Source organism: Miscanthus floridulus, chromosome 11, assembly GCF_019320115.1.
Source record: "Miscanthus floridulus cultivar M001 chromosome 11, ASM1932011v1, whole genome shotgun sequence".
Lineage (NCBI taxonomy): Eukaryota > Viridiplantae > Streptophyta > Magnoliopsida > Poales > Poaceae > Miscanthus > Miscanthus floridulus.
Window position 1 is genome coordinate 93,451,274 of NC_089590.1, and position 24,912 is coordinate 93,476,185.

Below are 24,912 nucleotides of genomic sequence, written 5' to 3' on the forward strand. Positions count from 1 at the left end.
GCCTATCAAACGGCTCGGGCATCTGCCGGGAGGCGGGTTAAGAAGTTGTGGAATGCCACCAGAGGGCTCTGCCGACCCCATCAGCAAAGGATGGACACGGATTCCACACGAACATACCCGTTAGCGAGCTCATTGAGCACAACACTCAAGCCACCGAGGCAAGTGTTGTTTACTCAGCCCCTCCAATTACGAAACGAATGTCCAAAGAAAGATAAGCATCTCTGCCTTCTTACTTTACGCGTTAAATTCATTACCGAGCTTCCGACCCCATCAAACGGCAGGGACACGAACATCACTCGGGGGCTACCGAGGATGTCTACCAGTCTAGACATCCTCCCCACCTGACCCCTCCGTACGCTTGAAACCAGGGGCACGGAATACGGGCATAGAACTTTGAGTAAAACTAGACAAACTAGCAGACCCTACGCCCCGATAGCTATGGTGTTTCTGTTCACCAGAATAATCATACTCAGCGCCCCCCGCGCCTCTAGCTTCGACATCTGCCTTCTCAAGAAGGGTTCGGAGGGGTCCGCCTATAGAATCTCCCCCAAGGGAGAAGCTGTCAGGTCGCCCAAGTCAATCGAACGGCTCAGACCGCCACCGAGATACAAAAAACAAAGAACAGCGATTCTTATGCAGGTTACTCCAACCTCGTCGCAAACATCAGGGCCCGAACCCCGCACGAACACATCTGGTGGGAGCTGGTAGGAGCTTTCCATCACTCATGCCACCAAGGTAACGTTACTGACCCCGCCTTCATTTCGATTAAATTATACATTCAAACATTACATATGCAAAACGTTGCATCCCAACGCTTCGTGTCGCGTCACAAAACGGCCGTCGCCTCATTCGATATAGGTGGCAGTAGGCTGAGGTTTGAAGGCCGGCCCGCGAAGGGCTCGAGGCTGCCTCGTGCCGAACAGAGCCAGGGAGAAATAACTAAGATGAGCCCCAGCGGCTCTGCCCGACCCCGCTCAGAAGCGGACAGGGACATTTCAACCTTTTCTCATTCGATTCTAACCTCGAGCCAAACCCATAGAATCTCCATCGAGGAGAGGCCATCAGGCCACCTGAGCCTATCGAACGGCTTGGGCATCTGCCGGGAGGCGGGTTAAGAAGTTGTGGAATGCCACCAGAGGGCTCTGCCGACCCCATCAGCAAAGGATGGACACGGATTCCACACAAACATACCCGTTAGCGAGCTTATTGAGCACAACACTCAAGCCACCGAGGCAAGTGTTGTTTACTCAGCCCCTCCAATTATGAAAGTCGAGGACGGGGTAACACGCGAATTACGGCCGACCCCTATTAGACCCTAACAAGGCCCGGGGGCTTGAGCCGCTCAATACAGGGACACAGGTTCGAAGGCCCTCCCTTGCCGAGCCCATAGAGTCCCCATTTGGGGATTTCTGTTGGAAGACAGGGCGGGGAATATTGCAATGCCATCCAAGGACTTCGTCGACCCTGTCACAAAAACCACGGAATGGGATTCCATCTGAACGTTCCGGTCTCCAGTAACACCCGACCCCAGCAAATGCAGGGGGTCGGACCTTACTCGAGGGCTGGTTAAGGTACGGCTACCTCCTTTCCTCTTTTCAAAAACAATCATTACATCAGATTCCCTCCTCACATCAAGACCAGCGGCAAGATTCAGGGGAACAGATTGGTAAGACCGCAAAAACCAAAATGACCAGACGACTATGGGAAGAAGGTGAAATCAAACAAAATGAAATTACGAAGCAAAATCATGAAACTGCGTCCAGACTCGAAAATACCGACACTTGTTCACATATTATATATAAGTTGTGCTCAAAATTATTCGACTAACTACTTCCACGAAGGGAGAACCATTTCTTTCAGATTATCCGCTAGGTTTTTCGCAAGGGGAGCCACCACCTTCTCAATTGCCTCTAGCTCATCATCCTCATAGGTAGGCGGGAAACCTTCGCTCATCACCTTCAGGTTGATCTCCTTCTCGTAATGAGCATGGGCGACGGTGAAGGCCTGGGTGATCCCAGCGTGAAAAGCACTCTCCTCAAGCTGGCCCACCCGAGCCATGATACTAGCGGCACAGGTCGCAGGCGAGCTGGTCCCCTCCTCTTGTGCCACCTGCAGGTTGTCGTAGACCGCTAGAACGGCGAGGGACAGGCGATCATATTCATCACCTTCAGCTTGAAGAAGCCGCCGCGCCTCGGCAAGATCGGTGCGCAAACCGGTAGAAACTTCCTTGGCATCCAACTGTCAGGTCACATCGACTCCAAGATCCATCTGGCGTGCCTTGGCCTCCCGACGCGCTTCGTCGCGCTCTCGGATCGTCCGCTCGATCACTGCGGCATCCTAGTTCGCCTTCTCCTGCAACATCGCGGACCTCTCCTCAGCCTTCAGCTTGAGGTCCCATTCTATCTGTAGCTCCGCCAGGAGCTCGCTGGCTTTCTCACTAGCCGCGGCATTCTTCTGCAGCAGCTCGTCTTGCTCCTTTCGGAGCCTGGCGATCTCCTCCTCATCCAGCTTTGTCCTCGCCGACAAGTCCTCAAACATCCCATGGGCATCCTCCATGTCCTGACGCACCTGGACCTCCCGCTGCTGGGCGGCAGCAAGCTATGCACCCACATCTCCTCGCAGTCGGGCCTCCTCGATAAGGCGATCCCATTTTGCCTTCTGTTCGCGGAGGAACTGGGATTTGTTCCGACTACGAGCAACAATGACCTAAAAAGAAGATCGGTGTCAGAAACACAAAAATACTTGGAAAAGGAGGAAAACGAGGAAGAACGAGCAAATACCTGGCTAGTAGGAAGGACAATTTCACGCAAGGCCCCTCTGACCTGGTCCAGGGCATTCATCATTGTCGAAAGCCTGAAGTCAAGACTTTCCCGCTCCATGCTCTCGGAATGGTCGTTGAGCATAAAAAGGACCGACGTTGGGTCCTGAGCGTTCATCCACTGAAGCGGCGGCTCACCCCGCGCAGGGGATCGGCTGCCTCCCGATAAAGGGGCCGGGGGTAGCTCCCTCCTGATCCTATGCGGCACCACCACCACGCCCGACGACCCTCTGGCCATGTCCACCTCCATCTGGTCTGCCTCGTCCACCATGGCCTGGGCCGCCGATGGCATCAACTGCGCCACCCCCTCGGACGCCATCATGGCAACATCCAGCCCCGCCGGGCTTGGTACGGCCACGGCCACTTCCACCTGGGTCTCCGGTGGCATGGACGGCACTGCGCCCTTAGGCACCACCTCCGTCGGCGATACTAGACCCTCGGCCGGCTGTACCACGCCCGCCACGGAAGATGCCACCTGCTCAGCAACCATTGAGGGCGCGGGCGCCACCACAGGCGCCGTCGGATCGGCCAACACGGCTCTAACATCGGCACCACTCCTGCCCGAAATAGGGACGACGTCGGGCAGCGCCATCCGTCCTGCCTGAATGGCGAGGCTCTTCTTGGGCGCCAGCCCTAGGGAGTGGCCCGTCTGCAAGAACCTACACAAAGGTAAAAGCCATTAGGTCAAAATAGAAAAAAAGGATGAAAACAAGGGAATCAACGGCTTACACTGACGCCTTCGGCCGGCGGAAGCGTTTTGGGGACGGATCCCTAGATCCCTACCCCGACTTGTCTGGGCGGGACCGTTTCGAGCCTGCCCCCTGCTCTGAGGCAGGGGGGCTCATCTCCACCGTCTCATGGGGCACGGCACCAGAGCCACTCCCCTCCACCGTCTCATGGGGTGCGGCACCAGAGCCACTCCCCTCCACCATCACCTCGGGGTCGGTGGCGGCAGGCCCTCCTTCCCCCATCCACCGATCCTCGGTCGGCACACCGTCCGAAGTGGTGGACTCTCCGGCCTCCAACGACCTCACCGACTCACTTCCCTCCGTGTGGAACAGGAAGGGTCCCTGCACGGATAGGTGGGCACTTGTCAGCGTGTCCTCATCCTCCAGGACGCCCCAATCCACGTCGACGGCTACCTCGTCATCATCGTCGTCGTCGTCATCACTGCTCACGTCCTCTCCCCGATCCCGTGCTTCCTGCTTCAGTCATTTTTTCTTCTTCATCTGCTCCCTTGCATTCTTGTCCCACTCGGCCACGAGTCGATTCGCCGCCGCCATGGCCTTGTCCTTTGGCAGTGGAACCAGACTGTCTTTGAAGACTAGCCCCCCCGGCTGGTCCCAACGTCGCAAAAGCGAGTATCAAAAAATGGAGATTCAGGAAAAAGAAAGAGCACGGGAGAAGAAGGCTTACGAATTCGAAGAACCCAGGTTCCGGCCGCATTGGGGGATGTCCGGGCACCGGATACACAATGTCGAGGATGCCGCCTGCGGAATCCTTCGTCGGCTCCGTCGCCTCCTTAATGCGTTGCGCCACTTCCGAGAAAGGGAGCGCCTCGTCAACAAGCACCGTCCCCTCGAACGACATCCCAGGCATCATCTGATGCAGGGGAAGCGTGCGCGCCATCAGCGATGCCACCCTCCTCGCATGATAGGCGCCGATAATCCCCGTCCCCTTTACGCCCCGTTCCTTTAGGACTTGGAGGGCGGAAAGAAGGTCGGAAAGGTGTTTCTTGTCTTTGAACTGGACGCCCCAAGCCCATGACTCCGGAGCCTCTTCAATAAGGCGCCCGGTGTACCTTGGCAGGGTGGCACTCACATCATCCCTGACATAAAACCACTGTGAGTGCCATCCCTTGTTAGAGGTCGCCAGACGCATGAACGGGTAACCCCTCGACCGGGTATGGTGTAGATGAACGCTGGCACATCCTATCGGCACATTCACCTCCTTCCCCCCGATCCGCCTCTTCGACAAACTGACGGTAAAGAAATACCGCAACAGATCAAAATGGGGATCGATCCCTAGGAAACCCTTGCACAGGACAACAAACGCCGCCATATGTTGAACCCCATTGGGAGTTAGATGCTGCAGCTCCGCCTCATAATAATCTAGCAGCCCCCAAAGGAATCTATGCACGGGTACCGCAAATCCCTGCTCATGGAAGATGGTGAAAGATACGACATACCCTTCGGGCGGCGCCGGCTCACCCTCGTCACCAGGTAGCAGCCACTCCTAGACGGCGGATAGTGGACGGAGAAGGCCACGGTGGACGAGGCCCTCCAAACACCGAGAGGTGATGCTAGATCTGCCCCACAACTCCATTAAAGTGACTGGGGAGAAAGGTGGGCGCGAGCTCGACGGCGGCTACAAGGCAGGCGCAAGCTTGACGGCGGCTGCAACATGGATGCAAGCCGGTCGACAGTGGCGGTGCGGACGCAGGAGGCTGGGGCGATTGGCGGTGGATGTTTCAGACGCAAAGGCAAGGGAGCGAAATACAGAACCTTGGGGGTGAACCCCGTGGTTTTATAGGGGCGACGGACGCGAGAAGGGCAACCGTCCGCCTCGATCTCTAGGCCTGCCACGCGCACCGCCGCGTCATGTCGTGGGACATGCGCCCACAGTCCCTATCCTCTCCCACCAAAAATCACGGTGGACAGTTTGCTTTCCCCAGGCGAATCTGGACTCTCTATCCACCTGGGAAACGCAGGGCACGAAGACTTTTTTCTCTTTGGTCCACCTAGGGCCCAGAAGCTCGGCGGCCGGCCCAACTGAGGATGGGTCCGCGAATGATCCGAAATCAAGGGCGCAAGCGTTACTGGGATCTTGATCCACGGTTAAGCCCCAGTTAGGTCAGCTCTGAATGAGATCCCCGCGAACGGGATACTACGACCCCCTCGAAAAAATATCCAGTTGGCGAAAAACTAAGTCCTTTAGCCTTACTCGCAAAGGGTCCGATACAACCCCCCGGGTGATCCTACTCGAATCACCTGGGGGCTCGGGGGCTACACCCATCGGGTGCGCTCGCGCGCACCCTCTGGCAAAGTAACTCCGATGAAATCAAAAACACCCTCCAGGCGGTTCTATCCGAATCACTTAGAGGCTCGGGGGCTACTGTCGGGGACCTAATACTGGGGTACCCCAGGAGGTGGAACCAATAACCATCGAACGTTAAAAACTTCTGGACGGACAAGGGCGCCGCTACGTTCCTTGCTCGAATGACGGAAGTTTGGTTCCGTCTCGCCCGACGCCTTTGGGCCAGCCTCGCCTCGCCCAAGGGCTAAGGGCTAGTCTCCGCCTCACCCAACATCTTTGGGCCAGCCTCGCCTCACCCGAGGGCTAAGGGCTGGCCTCCGTTCCGCCCGACGCCTTCGGGACAGCTCCGCCTCGCCCGAGGGCTGAAGGCTAGTCTCCGCCTCACCCGACACCTTCAGGACAGCTCCGCCTCGCCCGAGGGTTGAGGGATAGACTCCGCCTCGCCCGACCCCCGGGGGGTGGGCTCGGTCACGCCCAAGGGATAAGGACTAGACTCTGTCTCGCCCGACGACCGAGGACGAACCTCGCCCCGTTCGATGTCCAAAGACTGGTTTCATCTTACCTGATAACTTCTCCTTCGTTCCCTCATGATGATGGGTACATAGCAAGACAAGATGTTCGGGTCAACCACGGCTTCAAGGACCATACCCTACGCCCCGACAGGAAAGATACTGCCAGGGAACGACTGGACGGGTGCTTTAGACCCTTCCAGGCGCCGCAGAGCCCAAAAGGTATTGCAGGCGCGTGCTCCTCGCCCTGTAGAGTTGTAGGCGCCGCCTTCAGCTCTGGGACACGGAACCCGACGAAGATATACGACAACCACTACACTCCAGAAAAGGATTTGTGATCTCCACGAAGGACGGACATGCCGTCACCACGTTATGGACCCAAGGGAGCGGCGCCCGCTTTCCGACCCCTCGGGTCCACCCAATCAAAGGACCTTGCCCATAGCGCTACTCCGGACCCCGACCCTGCGTCCCTCCGACAGAGACTCATAGGAGCCAGAAGGCGTGCGGAGCAAGGCTGGACAAGGTTCATAAGTCAAAACCACTGTACTGCAGCCTATACCCTGTGCAGGGCAGTATTCTGCAAACATCCTGACATTCTACAGGGGCATCGACAGTATTGTAGGCGTTGATCATCCTTTCACACCCATCAGAATGGGTAACCGAGCTGGGTAGACGTGAGCCACAAGGCTAGGTAGAGCACGCATCCTAAGCCCTCACCCTTGTAAAGCCGCCCCCTTCATCTATAAAAGGGAATGCGCTTCCTCCAACGGAGGGGGAACAAAATAACACACACACACACACAGTCAAGCTGCTACCAAGCTCTTGGCCTCCTTTCGACCCTTCCATCAGAGACTTGGGACATGTCCATCCCTCGATCGTTTGTATCCCCTACTACGAACCATTCACGGTGCTAATAACACGAGCAGCAACAAACTGGACGTAGGGATATTCAGCCCGAACCAGTATAAATCTTGTGTCCTTTAGCGCACCATTTGAGCCTAACGCGTATTACTATAAATTTACTTGCCGGTGCTTGTACGAAACACCGACAGGGTGGGCGTGCTATTGCAGGCGGTTGGGCCGCCTGGCCACTTAGGCTGTCTGCGCGAGTGGGAGAAAGGGGAGGGGGAGGGCCGGCTGGGCTAGGCCAACGCAAGCGCGGGAGAGCGGAGGGAGGGGCCGGTTGGACTGGGCCTCAGCGGCAGCAGGCCAAAAGGGAGAGGATGGGAGAGAAAGAAAAAGAAAAGTCTTTTCCTTTTTCTAAATGATTTTTGCGAAAGACATCTATCCTATTATGACTTAAACGTGAAACTAAACACACGAGAGCAACCAATAAAAACTATGTAGCGGCATGAATGCAACAAATATTGTTTCTACCTTATATTTCTTTTTACTTTATTTTGTAAAATGATTATTCCTCCCTTGAAAAATAAATACAACTAACCAAATTAAATTCAAACTAATTCAAATAAATTCTAAATTTCAGAATTTGAAAATTAGGGTGTTACAATAACCTTCTAGAGGTGCATGCAGGGGTGTTTTAGGGAGCAAATCGGTCGCCGACCACATGGGAGAGAAGCCGGAGCGGGCGCTTCAACCTGGGGAGGAAGCAGGGACGTGAGAGTATCCTGCTGTGACCTTGCATAGCAGGTCGTTCGAAGGTGTGGTGCGGGGAGAGATAGTGCTGGAGGCTGGAGCATGAACGAGTGGACGAGAGGATAGGACTGCACGAGAGGATTTTTTTTAGAAACTCTTGAACGGATGGGAGAGGATAATTAGGCTAGTGTCACGGCCCACTAAGAAGCATCTATGCGAACGGACGGCCGCATCATAGCATTAAAAAAAAAGAAAGAAACAAAATATACATGTACACATCGGATCGGTGATGGGGAAGGTATATAGCGAACAGGGTTAGTTGTAGCTGACACGGACTGTTTTTATCCACGCATTTGTTTCTCAATTGGTATTGAAGTCAATTTACTATATTTTGTAATTTTCTACTTCCAAATTCAGCCATACATTTTTATCTTAATTTGGTTTAGGGACCGTTCGGATTCATTAGCACTAAAAATTACCATTTGAAATTACTAATAAAATTGCTAATTATTAGTTGAAGGGCTACTGACTATTAATTCCATTAACAGGATTAGAGTTGCTAATATGTGCTACTAGTTTATATACACCTTTAACTTATCCAACCACCTATTAGCAAGTAGATCCAAATAGCCCCCTACTAAAAATTAGCTAGCTAGCTAAAAGTTAGAAAAGCATCTCCAAGAGATTCTTTATATCTTCCCTAATTAAAAAGAATAGAGATTTTGATTAAAAAAATATCATCCAACGGACTCTTCAATTGGATATCCAAATATAGATATCATCTATTCAAGATATCTCACTGGCTAAAAATGGAGAACGAGGATGACTTAGCATATAGAAAAGTTGTTGGAAAATACAGAGATATAGAAAGTGACTTTTACTCAAATGACTCTCCAAATGATAATTTAGAGAGTAGATTTTAGAAAGGCTCGTGAAAAGGTAGCTAATTTTTAGTAAAAATGGACGCCCTTAATCTAACTTTGCATTTTTTTTCTTTATTTGATCGTAATTTTTAATCCTTCTCGGCAGTTTATAAGGCACGAGATTCAATATCATAACGATTTCCTCTGATATGGTCTTACAAAGTTCCTGTACCTGTTCCAAGTTCCAAATGAGCAAGCGGGAGCGGTGATGTATACCCATGGTCAGATCCGGCTCAGTTAGTTAAAGTTACATTACATGATGGAGCAAGGCGGCGGTTCCTGCTCGTACACTACTCTCTCCTGGTACCTGGGGCACGAAGGCCACGACGGGACGTGGTGGACGAACACCGTGGCCGGCGTCTCTGGCGCTTTCTTCTCTGCGCCCGCCGCCGCCGTCTTCTTCTTATCCTGCTCGGCGGGCTTCTTCTCCTCGGCCGGCGGCTTGGGCGGCGGGCCGATGGTGAGCACGGACGCGCGCCTCCCGGCCTTCCTCGCCTGCACGATCACGTCCACCGGGTCCACGGTGCCCGTCACCGTCATCGTGCTCTTCTCCGAGTCCACCTCGACCTTGTCAACACCTGCGCCCACCAAAACGATCGTTGCTGGACGGAATCCATGGTGCGTGCAAGGCCGAAGAAGAAGAAGAAGGCTAGCTCGTACGTGTACGTACCATGGAGGCCGGTGACGGCCTGCAGGACCTTGCGCTTGCATTTGGCGCAGGAGGTGTCCACCTTGAGCACCGTCACCTTCGACATGGACGCCGCAGGGTCCCTTTGCCGCCGCTTTCTCCGGCCTTGCCTGATAAAGTGCTGGCCGGCAGGTGTCTTGCTCCCACCTGGAGCTACCACTGCTGCTGCAGATATGCCGGTTGGTTTTCAGGTGGTTGGAGGGACAAATTGGGTAGCTCAACCCCTGCCTGGAGAAGTCCAATCGCTCGCTCTGTCCTTTGCATTGGCATTTGGCAACATAAGTAAGTAACAATTGCCATCACCAACTCGGTCTCTTTCTAACTTGCCGTCGCTGAGACTCCTGTAGTCCCGGCGGCTGGTGACAGAAAATTATACCACTTTGACGTGCGTGATCCTGATACCCTGACGAAATACACAGGAGTATGCGATTAGTTTAGCTGCAATTCCTAACTGTTTAAACAGGAAGTCCACATTTTGTTTCTGTCTAGAAGCTGGAAGCTGAACCACCCTGACTAGTTCTTGAAACGGCGGACGCCGGACGGCGTTGGCGAATCAAAGGCTACATGCATCCTTGGCCAGAGAAATAGCACACCTATAAGCAGGCAGTACTAGAGACACTTCATGCCTTTCGATTAGCTAGCTCATCAGGCACAGCAGAATCACGAGACATGAAACAGTGCTGGACGGCGACAGGCGCCTGTGGCCTGTAGGCTGTAGCCATCACAACGAAAACAGACAGCATCGCAGGTCCGGCAGGCAGGATTTGCTAGAATGAAGCCAACGGCTAGGGTACATACAGATTTCCAGCCATTGCAACTGATTCAAAGAAGTTAGGTTCGCTTTGCTCAAGGCATGAGAGGATGAAAGTTTCACCAAACATTTCCGCAATAGCAAATTGAGACACATCACACATGACACAGGCACACTTAAGTGGTACACAGGACATATCACATATGGTTGCCTCGAGGGAAACTTCAGCCCTCATTTCAACTTGACGTTACAGTGAGCGAGTGGTTGCCAGGGTAAGCAGTTCAGTTATCTCAACTAACATTGGGCATCTTCGGAGATTGCTGTGACAAGCCACGGTGTATGCACAAGTAGAGTTACAACAGAGACGACGAACAACACAGCTCCCTGTATCCTTGGGACTGTACTCACGAAGTTACAACAACAGCAGCAGGCAGCAGGAACAACAACCAACACTCCCTGATGCACCCTTCTTCAGACCTATATAAATCGGCGAAGTCTTTACTGCCCATCGGAGGTGGCACGACCTCCCCATTTCTTGTGTAGAAATTGACTATCTTCTGATCCAGTTTAAAATAATGTTCCATCTTAACCAGAGGTTTCACATCCAGATCAACAAAATATGCCTGCAAAAGGAATGTGCAGTTTAACACCATTTATCCCAGAAAAAAAATAAGCAAAGAAATAAATTCACAAGCAAACTCAGTTGTGAACTATATAGCTAGTTTTGTGGCTGGAGAGCTGGACAACTAGAAGATAAAGGTTCAACAACACTAGATTTCACAGTAAGATACCTTGTACTCATAGGTTCGCTTCACTGATTCAAGAAACACTGAATCATACTCAGAATCTGTACTTCCATTCTCTCTTGGCCGAAAGCTGATCATCGGGCTACGCGGGAAGGGGAGGGTCAGTAGCTGGAGGAGATTCCCGGGAAGGGCGAGGAGGACGCCGAAACGTGGAGGGAGAGTGGACGCCACGCGGGCGGACACGCTCTCGCATGCGGCTCCACCTCCGCGCCGCCGCCAGCATCGAGACGGGTGCAAATTCTGGCTCTATGGGCATGTATGCAAAAAATGGAACACGCATTTGTGTGCATACTATTTGGAACGATAGTTTTTTTTAACATGAATTTTGGATTTTTTTTCCTTCCTCCAAAAAGAAATCACATGAGAGCCTTTGGAACAAAGGACAAAGTGTTCACATTCAAATGTTCGCGCAAATCTAAAGAGCAAACTTTAGGCATTCATCTATGTTAGATTCATTAGTTTTCACTTTATGCTATTTTCTTTTCATATCCCTATGTTTTTTTATTTCTCTTTGCCCATGTTATAAAGATGGCCTAAGTGTTACAAAACCTATAAGACGAACCATCAAATCATTTGATGGTATCGCGTTGCTTCACCAAACTGAGTCCCGGGGCACGTAGCAAAGCAAATAGTATATATGTGGAGTAAGATTATTTTATTTACACTGTTGTTGCATACTCTTCATGTTTTAGATAAGGTTTGGGTCAAACTTTTAAAACCTTAACTATAAATAGCTTTTAATAACTTATTTAGTTCACATACTTAAATACTAGATGATCACATACATGAATGCTTGAAAAGTACTTTCATATAAGCATAACATTGTCAAGATGTTTATTTGTATTCTAATAGAAAACTCGGTTAAAGCTATGTTTTGGAGACTATACCTTTGTCCAAGATATTAGTTATTTACTAACTAGAGGGAGTACCCACATAAAACATATCTAGTGCTTTTTGGTGCAAAAACTAAAGTCGACGAAACAATCACGCAGCGCAACAGGGGGACTGCCCTATTTAGATAAGACATGCAAAAATTTAGAAGACAGTAGAAAAAATCAAATTTTCACCATAATTGTGCCTCCATGTCATAAATCTTTGCACAAGCTTCGGATTTGCTTTAACTTCGTCCTTTTCTAACCATAGTGATAACTTCAAAAAATGACCAAAACCGTTATTCTCAATGGAAAAAAAGTGGATGCACGGTGTCAGTGTCACATATGCGAGGTCAGAAGAAGCGACAAGTCAGGCTGTGCACTTCTTCACCGAAAAATGAGAGCCAAACCAAACCAAACCAAAATATCAATTTTTTGGTTTTTTAGTTTCGGTTCTTTTGATCGGGTACAACTTTGAACGCACACAACGCACACACTCCACAATCGCACCACACGCACACACACGCGTGCGTGTCCGTACACACGTAAAGAATAGATTGGGAGGCTCTCTAGCCTCTAGTGCGCGGGAAACGCGCAGTATAACCGAATGCGCACTCGTGCGTGTACCATAGTTTTTCTGAAAAAAAAAATCCAGAAAAAGATGTGAACACCCGAGTTTAAATCCTGATGGGTAACGTCCCACTAAACTGTCCTACCACTTGACCAACTTGGGTGGCTTTGGTTTTTTTAGCACGAGAAACCGAGAAACTGTGGGCGTGATTGGTTGCTCCTTTGTCTGCCAGCCGGGATGGAGGGCCTGTGCAGGCTCGAACTATCCCAGATGAGACCATACACCTTGGCCTGTTTGGTTACAAATGAGTGTAGCATACTGGATCATAGGAATCATGTTTGGTTGCCTGTGTGGACGGTTTTGTGGTATGAATTGGTGTGCCTAGCTGTGTTTGGTTTAGCGCACGACAGAAGGTGTGAGCACCCAGGTATGGCTTTGGTGAGGTTACCACCCTACTCAGCAGTTTGGAAAACCAGTGACCTGTGCATGGCATGTAGCCCAGGTACACAAAATACCAATAATAAGATGATGATCAAATGATGTAGTATTCAACACATTGACCTCAGATATCAGTTGCTCCTCAGTTGACCTTGAGCTTGGAGCATAAGAAACAAACAGAGTAAGAAACAAAGTTCCAGTACCTCAACACAAGCTCAAGGTCATCAGTTCTTGGTAACGTAGTTGACATGCTTAATATGATATCATCATTGGCAAAGTAAGTGAGGCCTCAGCTTAACGATATGTTGGTACAATTTCCAGATACTCAATCATAGGTGGCTGCCAAGGCAAACAAAAACAGATAGAAGAAAACTAAGATCATGTCCCATGGTTTGATGACAGTCATGAGAATCATACAGAATGCACAAAAAACAAATTGCAGCCACCTCAGAGTTTATTTTTCATGTTGCATCATTGGCCAAATAGATATCAAGAGTTTGAACATCACAGTCATATCAAGAGATTGAGCATCACAGTCATAAATTCTAGATGCTTCAGCACAAATAACCCTCACTAGAATCAGAGCTATGGACTTAAGCAAGACGCGGCTGCCACACCATAGGGTGCTCCTCCAGCGCCTAGGGTTACAAAGTAAACATCATTGACCAAAGCACTTTGCTCAGTTTGTAAATCGGACTAGGCATCATCATGTGCAAAATCTAGGCAACAACACATGTGTACAACAAATAAGAGGTGCACATCACACAGATCTGAGGGCGAAACAAGACGAAAGCAAATGTAAACATGTAGATCAGCAAAAATGTCGCCCAGATCTAAGTATCTAAGAACATGAACCCTAATATCAGTGGACGGCAAACAAAATCCACAAACGATTCAACAGAAATCACCGCACAGAGAGGGGTGGGAGATGGGGGCAGGTGAGATATACTGTCGGAGCACTAGAGGACCAACACGAATCCGTCGGTGGAGGTTGACCGTATAGGTCAAGCGAGCTCGATGGGGAGGAAGAGGAGAGAGCACACCAAACCAGAGGAGGAAGGAGAGGCGCGAAATGGGGGCGGTAACCCTAGCCCAGGACGAGATCTCCCGCGCAAGCCGAAATCGTTCCCGCCAAGCATCGCGGCGTCCAGGACCGAGAGGGAAGGAGAAATCGAGAAGATGGAGGCGTGCGGGATGGCGGAGGGGAAAGGTGGAGAGGAGCAGGCATATGGTACGAGCTGGGATATCAATCACGCCCTCACTGCATCAACTCGTGTCGGATGGGTCTTAGGACCGTCCCATCGGGGCAACCAATCACGCCCTGTGTAAACCGAACCGAGCCTGGAGCTCCCTACTTCGACTTGCCCACCCCACGTCCCCAATCCAGCCCACATCAGCCCAACATGCCTCCACCCTCACCCCAGCCCTAACGGGCCCTATCAGCACGGCCACAGCTCTACTCAGGGTCTCAGGCAAGCGACGACACCATTGTCTTTATCAGTTTATCGTCCCCGATTTCGTCGAGTCCTCCTTCACATCCACCTCCGCGCAACACTGCAACAGGACTCTCTGACATCCTCTCCATGCGTCCGAGGCGTCGAGGCGGATGTCGCTGTCGTGCCAGGATCCACTCCCACCGGCTCCTCTTCGACCCAGGTACGTGTACGTCAGACAAGAACTCATCCCCGAAGAGAAGTCCGCTGCCTACGCGGGCGCCGAAGAGGAGGTGTTCGGTGGCGCCGTGGTTGTCGCGTTCGAGTCCGCAGACCCAGGCGCCGGCCGTGGTTGGCACGTACTGTGGCAGCTCAGACCGAAGGGCGAGCGTGAGTGGCCAGTGGCCAGAGCACGTTGATCCTGCTAGCTAGTTCACGACATTTGGGACCAAAATGACACACCTACGCAAATTAAACGATCGCATGTTGATCCGATAGGACTATTGTGAGACCCGAAACATGCTTAGGTACCTAGATAATCATTTTAAGAGTTTAGGATCGGGATGACAAGTTTAAACACCGGTAATGGATTTTACTCAAGAAAAAAAAATCCCGCAGCTGTGCCCCACTGCCCAAAAAACCTTTACCCTATCCCGGCGCGAGCGAGGGCCGAGGGCTGCGGCGGCGCGAGCGCGAGGCGAGGTCGCAGCGGCGGTGGCGCGACCGTGAGGCAGGCTCGCAGCGACTAGGCCAGCCTTGAGCGGGAAGCATTGGGCCGTTGCGTGGGTTGTGTCGGCCCATAGGCCCAGTTGGAGCCGGGACGGGTTTTGCTAGGGTTTTACTGCTTCTCTTCCTTCCTCGGCCGTCGGCACCGTCGCGGCGTCTTCGTCCTGCTTCTCTGGTGCTCTCGAGAAGAAGAGATTGGCAATGAAGGACCGCCACCTCTCGCTGAACCAGACGCAGCGGGTCCGCCTGGAGGCCGCGCTCCACGAGCTCCAGTCCCTTGCGCCCGCCATCGCGTCCGCCGCTGCCGTCACCGTCGCGGACACCATTCCCGTCAATCAGGAGGACAACATCCTCAAGTACAGAGCCTCCCTCTCTCTGTTTCTTTCTACCCCTGTCTGTCCGTCCGTGCGCGGCTGATGCGTGGGTGCTTGTGGCGCAGGGGGCACGGGACGTCGGACCAGGACGGGGAGGTGGTGGCGACGCTCTGCGGGGTGGTGGAGCGGGTCAACAAGCTGGTCTACGTCCGTACTCTCAGGGCGAGGTACGCGCGCGCCTCTGCTGTGTTCCTCTCCATTGGCGTATCTATTTATCTGCAAACAGTGAAGGAATTCGGCCCCCTGATTTTTACCAATCGGACAAATACACTGAATTCATCTTATTCCCCACACTTATTTTTATTGATGTTTTTGTTTAGAAAAATAAACTCACAAGCAAAAAACTTTGAGTTATTCCCCACACTTATTATTGTTTATCACTCAGTTAGAATTTTGTTCTCTTTGGCCTTTTTTCAGATACAAGCCGGAGGTTGGTGATATCATAGTTGGCCGTGTGATTGAGGTGTGTAAATTCATTCTAATTTTTTGCAATACTAGGATGTTCTACATTTCGTTGGTTTAGAGATTTTGAATATGAAACCCAGAACATTTTTTCCATGTTTCATAACATGCAGATATGAGAATGTGTTTCCCCAGATACTGCATAGATCGAACTTATTTTACCTGTATTTCGATTAAGTTTGTAGCTCTGACTAATTGTAGGTGTTTAATGGCCCATGGCTTTTTGATACATATCCATTTGGTGATCAGAGTTATTAGGCCAGTCTGAATCTTATAGTAGTCATGTTTGTCACTCAATTAGAATTGAACACTATTTTCTATATGGTGCAAACAACATACTACATTTCATACCACAATTAATTGGTTTGTGTTTGCAAGATTGCTCCTAAGCGCTGGAGGTTGGAGATAAATTTTAGCCAAGATGCTGTTCTGATGCTTTCGTCTATGAATTTGCCCGATGGTATTCAGGTGCGCTTTCCTGCATATTTGCCCTGTGGCACCCAAAAATTGGACAGGCAATAAACAGTTTGTTTGATATACCATTCTGGAGGATAAATAATGCTGAACGCTTAGCAGTAAGCAGTTAGGCACCAATGTCAATGCGTAAGAAAGTTTTGAGTACAGCATAATCTCTACCATCAATATGTGCAAGTGTAACACATTAGATGCCAAGAAATGATTCTATTTCCATGTTTTCAACTAATTATGTACTGCAAACAGTCTTAAGGTTGTGTCGGCTCAAAAGAATTAATGAGTTCTATCCGGAGTTCATTACTAATTACACTAGTGATTCTTGTGCAATATCCAATTAACTACTTTCCCCCCTGTTCCCTCTATTAGAGAAGGAGAACTGCTGTTGATGAACTTAATATGCGGAGTATCTTTGAAGAAAATGATGTTATCTGTGTAAGTGCGATACTTGTTCTGTTTGTTTCAAGCAGTTATTTCTTTTGGTGCTGGAGTCAACACTCAGTTCATCTTGTGTATAGTGACTTCAAATCTGTTTTTACTTAGGGTGTTGCACTGACACTTTTTGCTTCTATATGACTATATCTATGATGTCAGCAGTAGCACCAACAAAGAATGCATGATCAATATGGCAATGCCCACTTTTCGTCATTATTTTATGTCAAGGAATCATCTTATTTGCTTGCGGTTTCCTTTTTTCATATGTCTACTCAGTCCTGGAGCAACTGCTGGTCTACTGTTTGTCTATAGGCTGATGGCATTTTGAGGCATCAGTTTTATACTGCTCATTTGTTGATTATACATCGTACATTCCATTTTTAATCCATAGGCTTCTGCAAGCTTCAAGGCGCTACTTAAACAGCTTTATATGCTGTTGCTTCTCTACCATGCAGTCGCAATTCACCTGGAAGTATTTCAACCTGAATCTGGCATTTGTATTCACTCGATTAGTCTTATAAAGAATGATGCAAGGCACAGTTACCACATTTATATCTACTCTCTAGTCTCTATACACCATTGATCATTTATCTTTGTGGACCATGTTTGCACACCTACTCTAGATCAATGCACTGAAAAGAAGCTGTCTGATCTGTTGAAAAAGGGGCCAGATATTAAGTGTTTTGCATGAAGATCAGTCCCAGTATTGGGTGTTTCATTTTTAAATATTGATACTTTCCTTATTTGCATAGAAGCAATGTGTTTTGTGGAAGGAAGCACTTCTTTTGTGCTTTGCTTACCTTCCCTCATGTTGACAAGTTGCAATGATTTTTTCCGCTCATTTCTTAGTTATTGCATTCACCCCCAAGGAACTTCTGTGGCCTCTATCTTTTTATAGTGCAATCTCTTTTTTCCTATTGTTATATGCAAACTGTTTTAAAATAATATGCTGCTACTTTGCATGTAATCCATTACCAGGCTGAAGTTCGCGGCTTCCAACATGATGGATCTCTACACCTACAGGCAAGGAGTGAAAAGTATGGAAAGGTACATGCCAATTTAGATTACACTGGATTTGCTACTGTACCCTTTACTGTTATCTGTCTGGCCCTTTTAATGCCTCCAATTTAGCTTGGTGTCATCTGTAAAAGATAGAGGCCTTCAATGTGAGTGCAAAAATTGGTCTGTGTAGATCATTTGGTGCAGCTATGCAAGGGAGACGCATGGATGTTTCATAGATGTGCCTTAAGCCTCCATGCCTTTAGTCTTCATTATGCTGATAACACCTTAAATAGGTCTCAGATTTGTATGTATCTGGTCTAGCTAAAGTCTTGTCTTACAAAAAAAATTACCATTGCTTCCTGAGACACATTAGGCTGTTGCTGATATGTTTTTTGAGTGGTTTAATTTATTCCTGCAGCTCGAGAGGGGCCAATTGCTGATGGTACCTCCATACTTGGTTAAACGAAAGAAGCAGCATTTTCATCATCTTGAGCAGTACAATGTCGACTTGATTCTTGGTTGCAATGGATTCATCTGGGTTGGTGAGCATGTTGTGGTGGGTGAAAAAACAAAAACGACAGGAGGTCAGCAGAGGTTCAGCACTGAAGCAGAGAATTTTACCCCATTAGAAACGAGGAAGCATATTTGCCGGCTTGCCAATGCTGTACGTGTGCTCTCAGCCCTAGGATTCACTTTGACCGTCGAACTGATAATCGAGACCATGGAAGCAAGTGCGTCATCAAATGTAGAGATAAATGACATGCTCGGTGCTGAATTTTATGTCCAGACAGCAGAGAGAGAGGCTAAGCGTCGAGCTGATCTGTTGAGAAAGAAGAATGGGGCAAGGTAAGTAGGTAGCGCCCTCGGCCCTCCTCCTTGATGATTCCGGCTTCCTGATTTGCAGAGAACAGTGCCTGACATGTTGGGGTGTCCCATCCGCATGAGATCTGTAAGTCTGTAAGAGTGCCATAATGTTTATCTGATTGTATCTAAGGCAAAATATGCAATCAAGTTCTATGTACACCTTTCCTATTAGCAAAGATGTAAGGGGTTCGCTCCACTCTGTGCTGTACATGCATTTGATTATGGTGCCTGGTGCCGGCAGTGTTGTGCCTGGCAGATCTTTGATCCGTTTGTTGCTAGCTCAATGCATTTCTGATTTGAAATTTGACGTGCTTCGTGTGGAATCTACCAGTGACATGAATTATGTTGCCTGGGAAATCTGCAACTCATTAGCCAGGTTATATGAATATCTCATTAGCCAGGCTATAGAATGCCCATCACAGAGTGTGCAAGTCACCAACACCTTTGTGAAAAACTTATGGAGGAGCTTTATGCGAGTGCCTTGTGCCAAGTGAGTAATTTATACGAGTGCCTTGGTGTCAACATTCAACAAATTTTATGTAGATAATATCATGCCTAGATATTTCATTGATGTATCATGCCTAGATATTTCATCTGTCAATTTTGGTAGACAGACTTATTATAGTTTCCTGGCATGACAAATCATTGATGTATCATGCCTAGATATTTCATCTGTCAATTTTGGTAGAAATCTTTAATCCCCTCTACTGAAACTTGGTAAATCTTTGAGCAAACGAAAGAACGTGGTTGATGGGAAGCCGGAGTGAAGACGATCTATGTTCGGTAGAACTACCAGTGCCTCCGTCCCGAAAATTCGAGAAGTATAAAAATGATGTAATTCTGATTCTTTCATAAGTCAAATTATCTAAAATTAACTGAATTTATAGAAAATAACATTAATATTCATGATAAAAAAATGTATACGTCTAACTAAAAAAAGATAAAAATGTATACAATGAAATTATATTCCATAATGCAGACGGAGCATAAAAATTAGAGGACGGCTGGGGAGTAAACACTTTTTTTTCCCTCGAGAGAGCTTTGTTGTTGAGTTGACTATTAAATCTCTCTTTTTTTCGGTGACATGGTAGGTCATCCATGAAAACAAACTATAGTTTGTCGAAATTAAACCAATCGAAAGAACCAAATTTTAAATTATGATATGAATAAAGAGCATACCTAGTGTAGAGAGCTCCCGCTCTGTGCGGACACTGGGGAAGGGTGTCAGTGGTAAGCCTTATCCTCGTCTGTGCAATGCGAGGACACCGCGACTCGAATCCGGAACCTTCCGATCACAGACAGTAAGACTCTACCACTTGCACCAGGCCCGCCCTTCTAAATTATGATATGAATATGTCAAAGTTTTTCCTTTTAAGAGAGAATGGTTAACTAGTATAAGTCGTTGCCTCAGTCTCAGTGAACAAAGGGGGAAACCCAAAATCTGAATATTTCTTCACTCTAAGCCGTATGGTTTCCATCATTATTTTTGAGATAGGACACTCCAGCCTAACTCGTGTCTGATTGAGCTGCTACTGGTACGTCTTGCGCTCCGTTTGGGGACTCCCGATATGGGTTGAGCTGCCTGACAAGTGGGGCCCACGTGACAGTACCCTTGGGCCGGACCTCCCTCCTCGCTCAGCCCGCGCCCCCTCGCCCAGCACCGCTCAGTCAGCGCCGCCGCAACCCCGCCCCGGTCCTCGTCCAACGTTCGTGCCGCTTGCTGGGCCGCCGACGCACCACGCCGCTTGAGCCGCTCGCCTGGCCCCAGCGCCGTGCTCCTCGCTCAGCCTGCGCCGCCCCGCCCTCCCCGCGCTTCTAGCCCGGCCGGAGCTGCTCTTCTTCTAGCGAGCTCGCCGGCTGCCGCCGCTCCTCTAATGGTGACGAGGTGGAGCCAGAAGAGCCCGGGACTCAAGATCCTGTGGATCTGGACCCTGGGCACCGCCGCAAGTAACCGCATCCGTCATTTTTACCCTTTCTTCTTTGCCTTCTATCTAATCGTGCGAACTCACGCCAGTGCCCACTGATCATTTGATGATTTGCGCGCAGTTGTGGTCGGCGGTGTCGTCCGGATGCGGGTCAACGATGTGCAGAAGATCCTTTGGGAGGAAGAGCAAGCCGCCGCCGCCGCCGCCGCAGCAGCGTCGGCCTCCAGCGAGCGGGTTCTGAAGGACGAAGAGTAGAACAGGTAAGGCTGCCCACTTCCCCTTGGACCGACCGAACTGTGTCATGCACCGGCGTTGTAATGTTAAGATTTAGCAATCCCACAATATGAGGTTGAATGGAGAAATGCTCAATTAAGTGATACAAACAGGTCCCAATTGGGAACTGAAGATAATTTACATTCGTCCTATCTACCAATTTCACGTGTTAGAGAAGTGTTTACTTAGCTGAGGATATATGTAGCATCTGCCATCTGGTACTGATATGCAATATCTGAGGGAAGCTCTATCTTTCGGTTTACATATTTTGGTTAGTTTTGTCAGACACTTGACAGTTGTGTTTCAGCAGTACCACTCTTGTATGAACACAATATGAACATGCCATCTTACTGAAAATTTGGGGGTATGCTGCTATTCTTATATAAACATATTTTATCTCTTGGTCATACTTGTAAACTCTCTCTCCACACATTAGGTCAATACGCTGTCAGGGCTGTACTTTAGGTAGTGTAATTCCTTAGTACCACTTTGGTCAGATTTGTTGAGGCCTGAAGTTACAGGTTGGACAAACTCTGTGGATGGTATAAAACTATAAATGTGACCAAGGTTGTTAGGATTGGGATCCTAGGCAAGACCTTTTTTTTGCTTGATAGAATTGGATAGTAGGATTGTATCGTAGTATCGGTATCTTATCGGATTTTACAAACTATATAGTTTATAAAATATTTGTAATAGTATGTTGTAAAGATTTAAGCTTATAATATTGATTTTGATTAGCTTATTTGACTTTTTTGTACATTTAAGTGCATTTCTTGGCATTATTTTCAGAGTCAACTTTAATGGTATTTCTCACAATTGAATCGTTTTAAAAAGTCATTATATATATTACTGTAATTGTATAGTATCATAGGATCATGGTATCGAGATACTATGAAATTTTATTTATGATTGTATGGAATCTTCACATAGGACCGTTATACTATAAAATTTGAAACAAATGGGCCATGTTTGGTTTGGCTTTTGCCCACGGTATGGTGCGGTACACCAGCCGCAGTACAAAAAATACCTCAGTTCAAATCCTGCGGTCCTTGGCCTTGGCCTTGGGCGGCAAAGAAAATCGTGGCGGTCACGGCACGTTTGTCGCGATTATCGCGTTCTGCCGATAATCTGCTTTTAAGCAGTTCCAAACAGGCCCATGGTAGAATTGGTGTCGTTTCGATTTCGTAGGATCATAGTATCCTAATGTTTTAGGATACGGATCAGGATACTGAAATCTTTAGCGTGACTGCTTGCAGTTTTTCTGGCACATAACAGAAGCAACACTGATATGATGAGTTTAGAGATCCCATGAGTTTTTGGACTGAAACTAGGTTGGGCAGTGCCATGGTTATTTTTATTTGCTTTATATGGGCTCTTCACTTTAAATCAACATGCCAACAATGCAAGAACAAATAATAGCTAATTATTTCTGATAACACCTGAGGTATTGTCAGTGATAGAGTTACAGTTTCTTTTTCCTCTTTCAGTGGATAGCAGAAATACTCCTGTGCTTAACTGAAATTCTTTTCTTACAGGAAGTGGAGAATTTTGCGCCATTTCAAGCTGGGGATGCATCTGTATCGGGTCCATCCTATAGTATTTCCATTTCCAAAAGACTTGGAGCTACGGAAAATTCTGCCTCCTGTGGTGATTCAAAAATCCTTCCCCCTGTCTGCATTACAACTTTTATACATGATGTGAACCTTTGCTGACAAGAAAGAGAGATGGTGTGCAATATCTGTACTGATTCAAGTAGACTGGGATAGTCGGGGACCTGTGAGGTGATCTGCATCCAGCCCAGGACAGGAGGTCACAAGGGTTATGCCTGTGACTAGTTTGGCTATTGTATGGCTTGAGGTTGTTAATGGCTTAATGCCCTCGCATAAAAGGATACTACTAGCATTATTTATGTTATTTGCATTTCGGTCAGAGTTTGCAGCTCGCCTGTACTCCTACTAGCTTTGAGTTCCATTGTTCGCTTTCGCTTGACCAGGCCTGGCACTGGCAGTCACATTAGTAGATAGCCAAAGCACGGCACATGTGTGTACACTGTCGCATGGCGAGTTGGCGACTAACTAAGCAAGTGCACGTGGTCATGGTGAGGCCAAGAGCTCAACTCACTCTTCCGTCTGATCCGATGCCGTTGGGCGTCTCGGCGATTCGCAATAGCTCACCTCTTCGTCAGCGGACGTGGCGCGTCGCTTGTTGCTTCTCAAAGGCAACGCCACCTACCTGCCTGCCTCTGCGCCGTGCGTCCCGTCCGTGCGTGCCCTCCGAATCTCCGATAGAGACCGCGCGTGTGCCAACTGTTAAAAGCGTGAACGTAAATGAACATAATTTAGGAGAACTATTGTTTTCATTGATCTTGGAAATATATTTATATAAGTGGAGGGGTGTCACGAAGGGACACGACTGTTCCAAAAAATATGCCCTTTGGAACCCCCTTGATCGAATCTTCCTTGAGATCAATATAGCTGTAAGCTGAAATTTCTCGAAAAACCCTATGAAAAAAATCTGAGGAATATATGATATGCCATAAAAACTCTTTTAAACCTTATTGAAAAATAAGAAGAAAATAGCATATTTATTTGTTATTTAAATAAATCACTATGTCATTAGTATCCCATTAAAAAACCCAATGGGGAAAATATTAGAGATACGACATAAATATAACTCCCTCAAAAACCTTTCAGGAAAAATATGAGGGGCACTATAAAATGATATGTCGCTAAAACTCCTATAAAAATCCAGTGGGAAAATTAGGAGAAAATGTGACGACATATTATTGGTATTGCCTCTTGGATAACTCACATGAAAAACCTTTTCAGGGAAAAACCATGGATGAGTTGTGAGGACAATATGTGTCTTTGATATTTCCCACAAAAACCTCGATGGGGAAAATAGGAAATATGACACATGCTTATGTTAATATTACCTCATTAAAAACTTTAACAAGAAACCTTGTAAGTAAAACTTGTGAAAGAAAAGAGTATAATATGATGCTGGTACAGGTCAACATTTAGAAGATGTCTTCCCCTGATTCTGGCAAATCTCGAAGTCGCCGCATACCAATTCCATGTACCAATTTTTTGAAACACAGAAGTTGGTAAGGACTTAGTAAATAGGTCAGCGAGATTATCACATGACTGGATTTGCAAGATGTTTATTTCCTCGCTTTCTTGTAATTCATGGGGATAAAACAGTTTAGGAACAATATGCTTAGTGATATTGCTCTTTATGTAACATGTTTGCATCTGTGTAACACAAGCGGAATTATCTTTATAGATAATTATAGGTGATTCAATTGAACCAATACCATATGACTGTTGTATGTGGTTAATCATTCTGCGAAGCCATACACATTCTCGTGATGTCTCATATAGAGCAATAATTTCAGAATGATTAGTAGAGGTCGTCGTCACAGTCTGTTTAGAAGACTTCATGAAATAGTTGTACCTCCATGTAAGAATATAAATCAAGTTTGGGATGGGGACCAGATAAGTAACCAGCATCCGTATATCCAATCATATTGGGATCATGATTTCTCTTAAAGAATAAACCAAGATTCTTTGTGCCACTAAGATATATGAGGATATGCTTCGCTCCCGTCTAATGACGGTGAGTTGGATTTACACTATGTCTAACTAGTATGTTCACTACAAATACGATATCAGGCCTGGTGCAATTTGCAAGATACATAAGTGCTCTAATGACACTAAGATATGGAACATTGGTCCCAATATCTTTTCTTCAATATTTTCTGGATATAGGCTGATTGATGCACTAAAATCCCTGAAGGACGGTGCTCAAGTCGTAAGCCTAGACAATATTTGGTCTTACCCAAATCCTCCATCTCGAATCCACATGATGGAAATTATATCTCAAATGATTGCATAATTATTTTTGTATCATGATGATATCAAAATAACCAATCTACGC

The 24,912-nt window shown here is 47.9% G+C and overlaps 2 protein-coding genes across 2 annotated transcripts; one reads left to right on the top strand and one right to left on the bottom strand.

Annotated features, from left to right (window-relative positions):
* Nucleotides 1-9,032: 9,032 nt before the first annotated feature.
* On the bottom strand, nucleotides 9,033-9,655 carry LOC136491501 (heavy metal-associated isoprenylated plant protein 2-like). The gene is made up of 2 exons (XM_066487829.1): nucleotides 9,553-9,655; nucleotides 9,033-9,460 (listed from the first exon to the last, which is right to left on the bottom strand). The coding sequence occupies exons 1-2, from the start codon at nucleotides 9,635-9,637 to the stop codon at nucleotides 9,135-9,137; spliced, it is 411 nt and encodes a 136-aa protein (XP_066343926.1). The 5' UTR covers nucleotides 9,638-9,655; the 3' UTR covers nucleotides 9,033-9,134.
* A 5,432-nt stretch (nucleotides 9,656-15,087) lies between these two features.
* Nucleotides 15,088-19,039, top strand: LOC136493968 (exosome complex component RRP4 homolog). The gene is made up of 7 exons (XM_066490093.1): nucleotides 15,088-15,523; nucleotides 15,607-15,708; nucleotides 15,959-16,004; nucleotides 16,382-16,471; nucleotides 16,844-16,909; nucleotides 17,888-17,956; nucleotides 18,330-19,039. Exons 1-7 carry the CDS (start codon nucleotides 15,369-15,371, stop codon nucleotides 18,759-18,761), a joined length of 960 nt encoding a protein of 319 aa, XP_066346190.1. The 5' UTR covers nucleotides 15,088-15,368; the 3' UTR covers nucleotides 18,762-19,039.
* The last annotated feature ends 5,873 nt before the right edge of the window (nucleotides 19,040-24,912 follow it).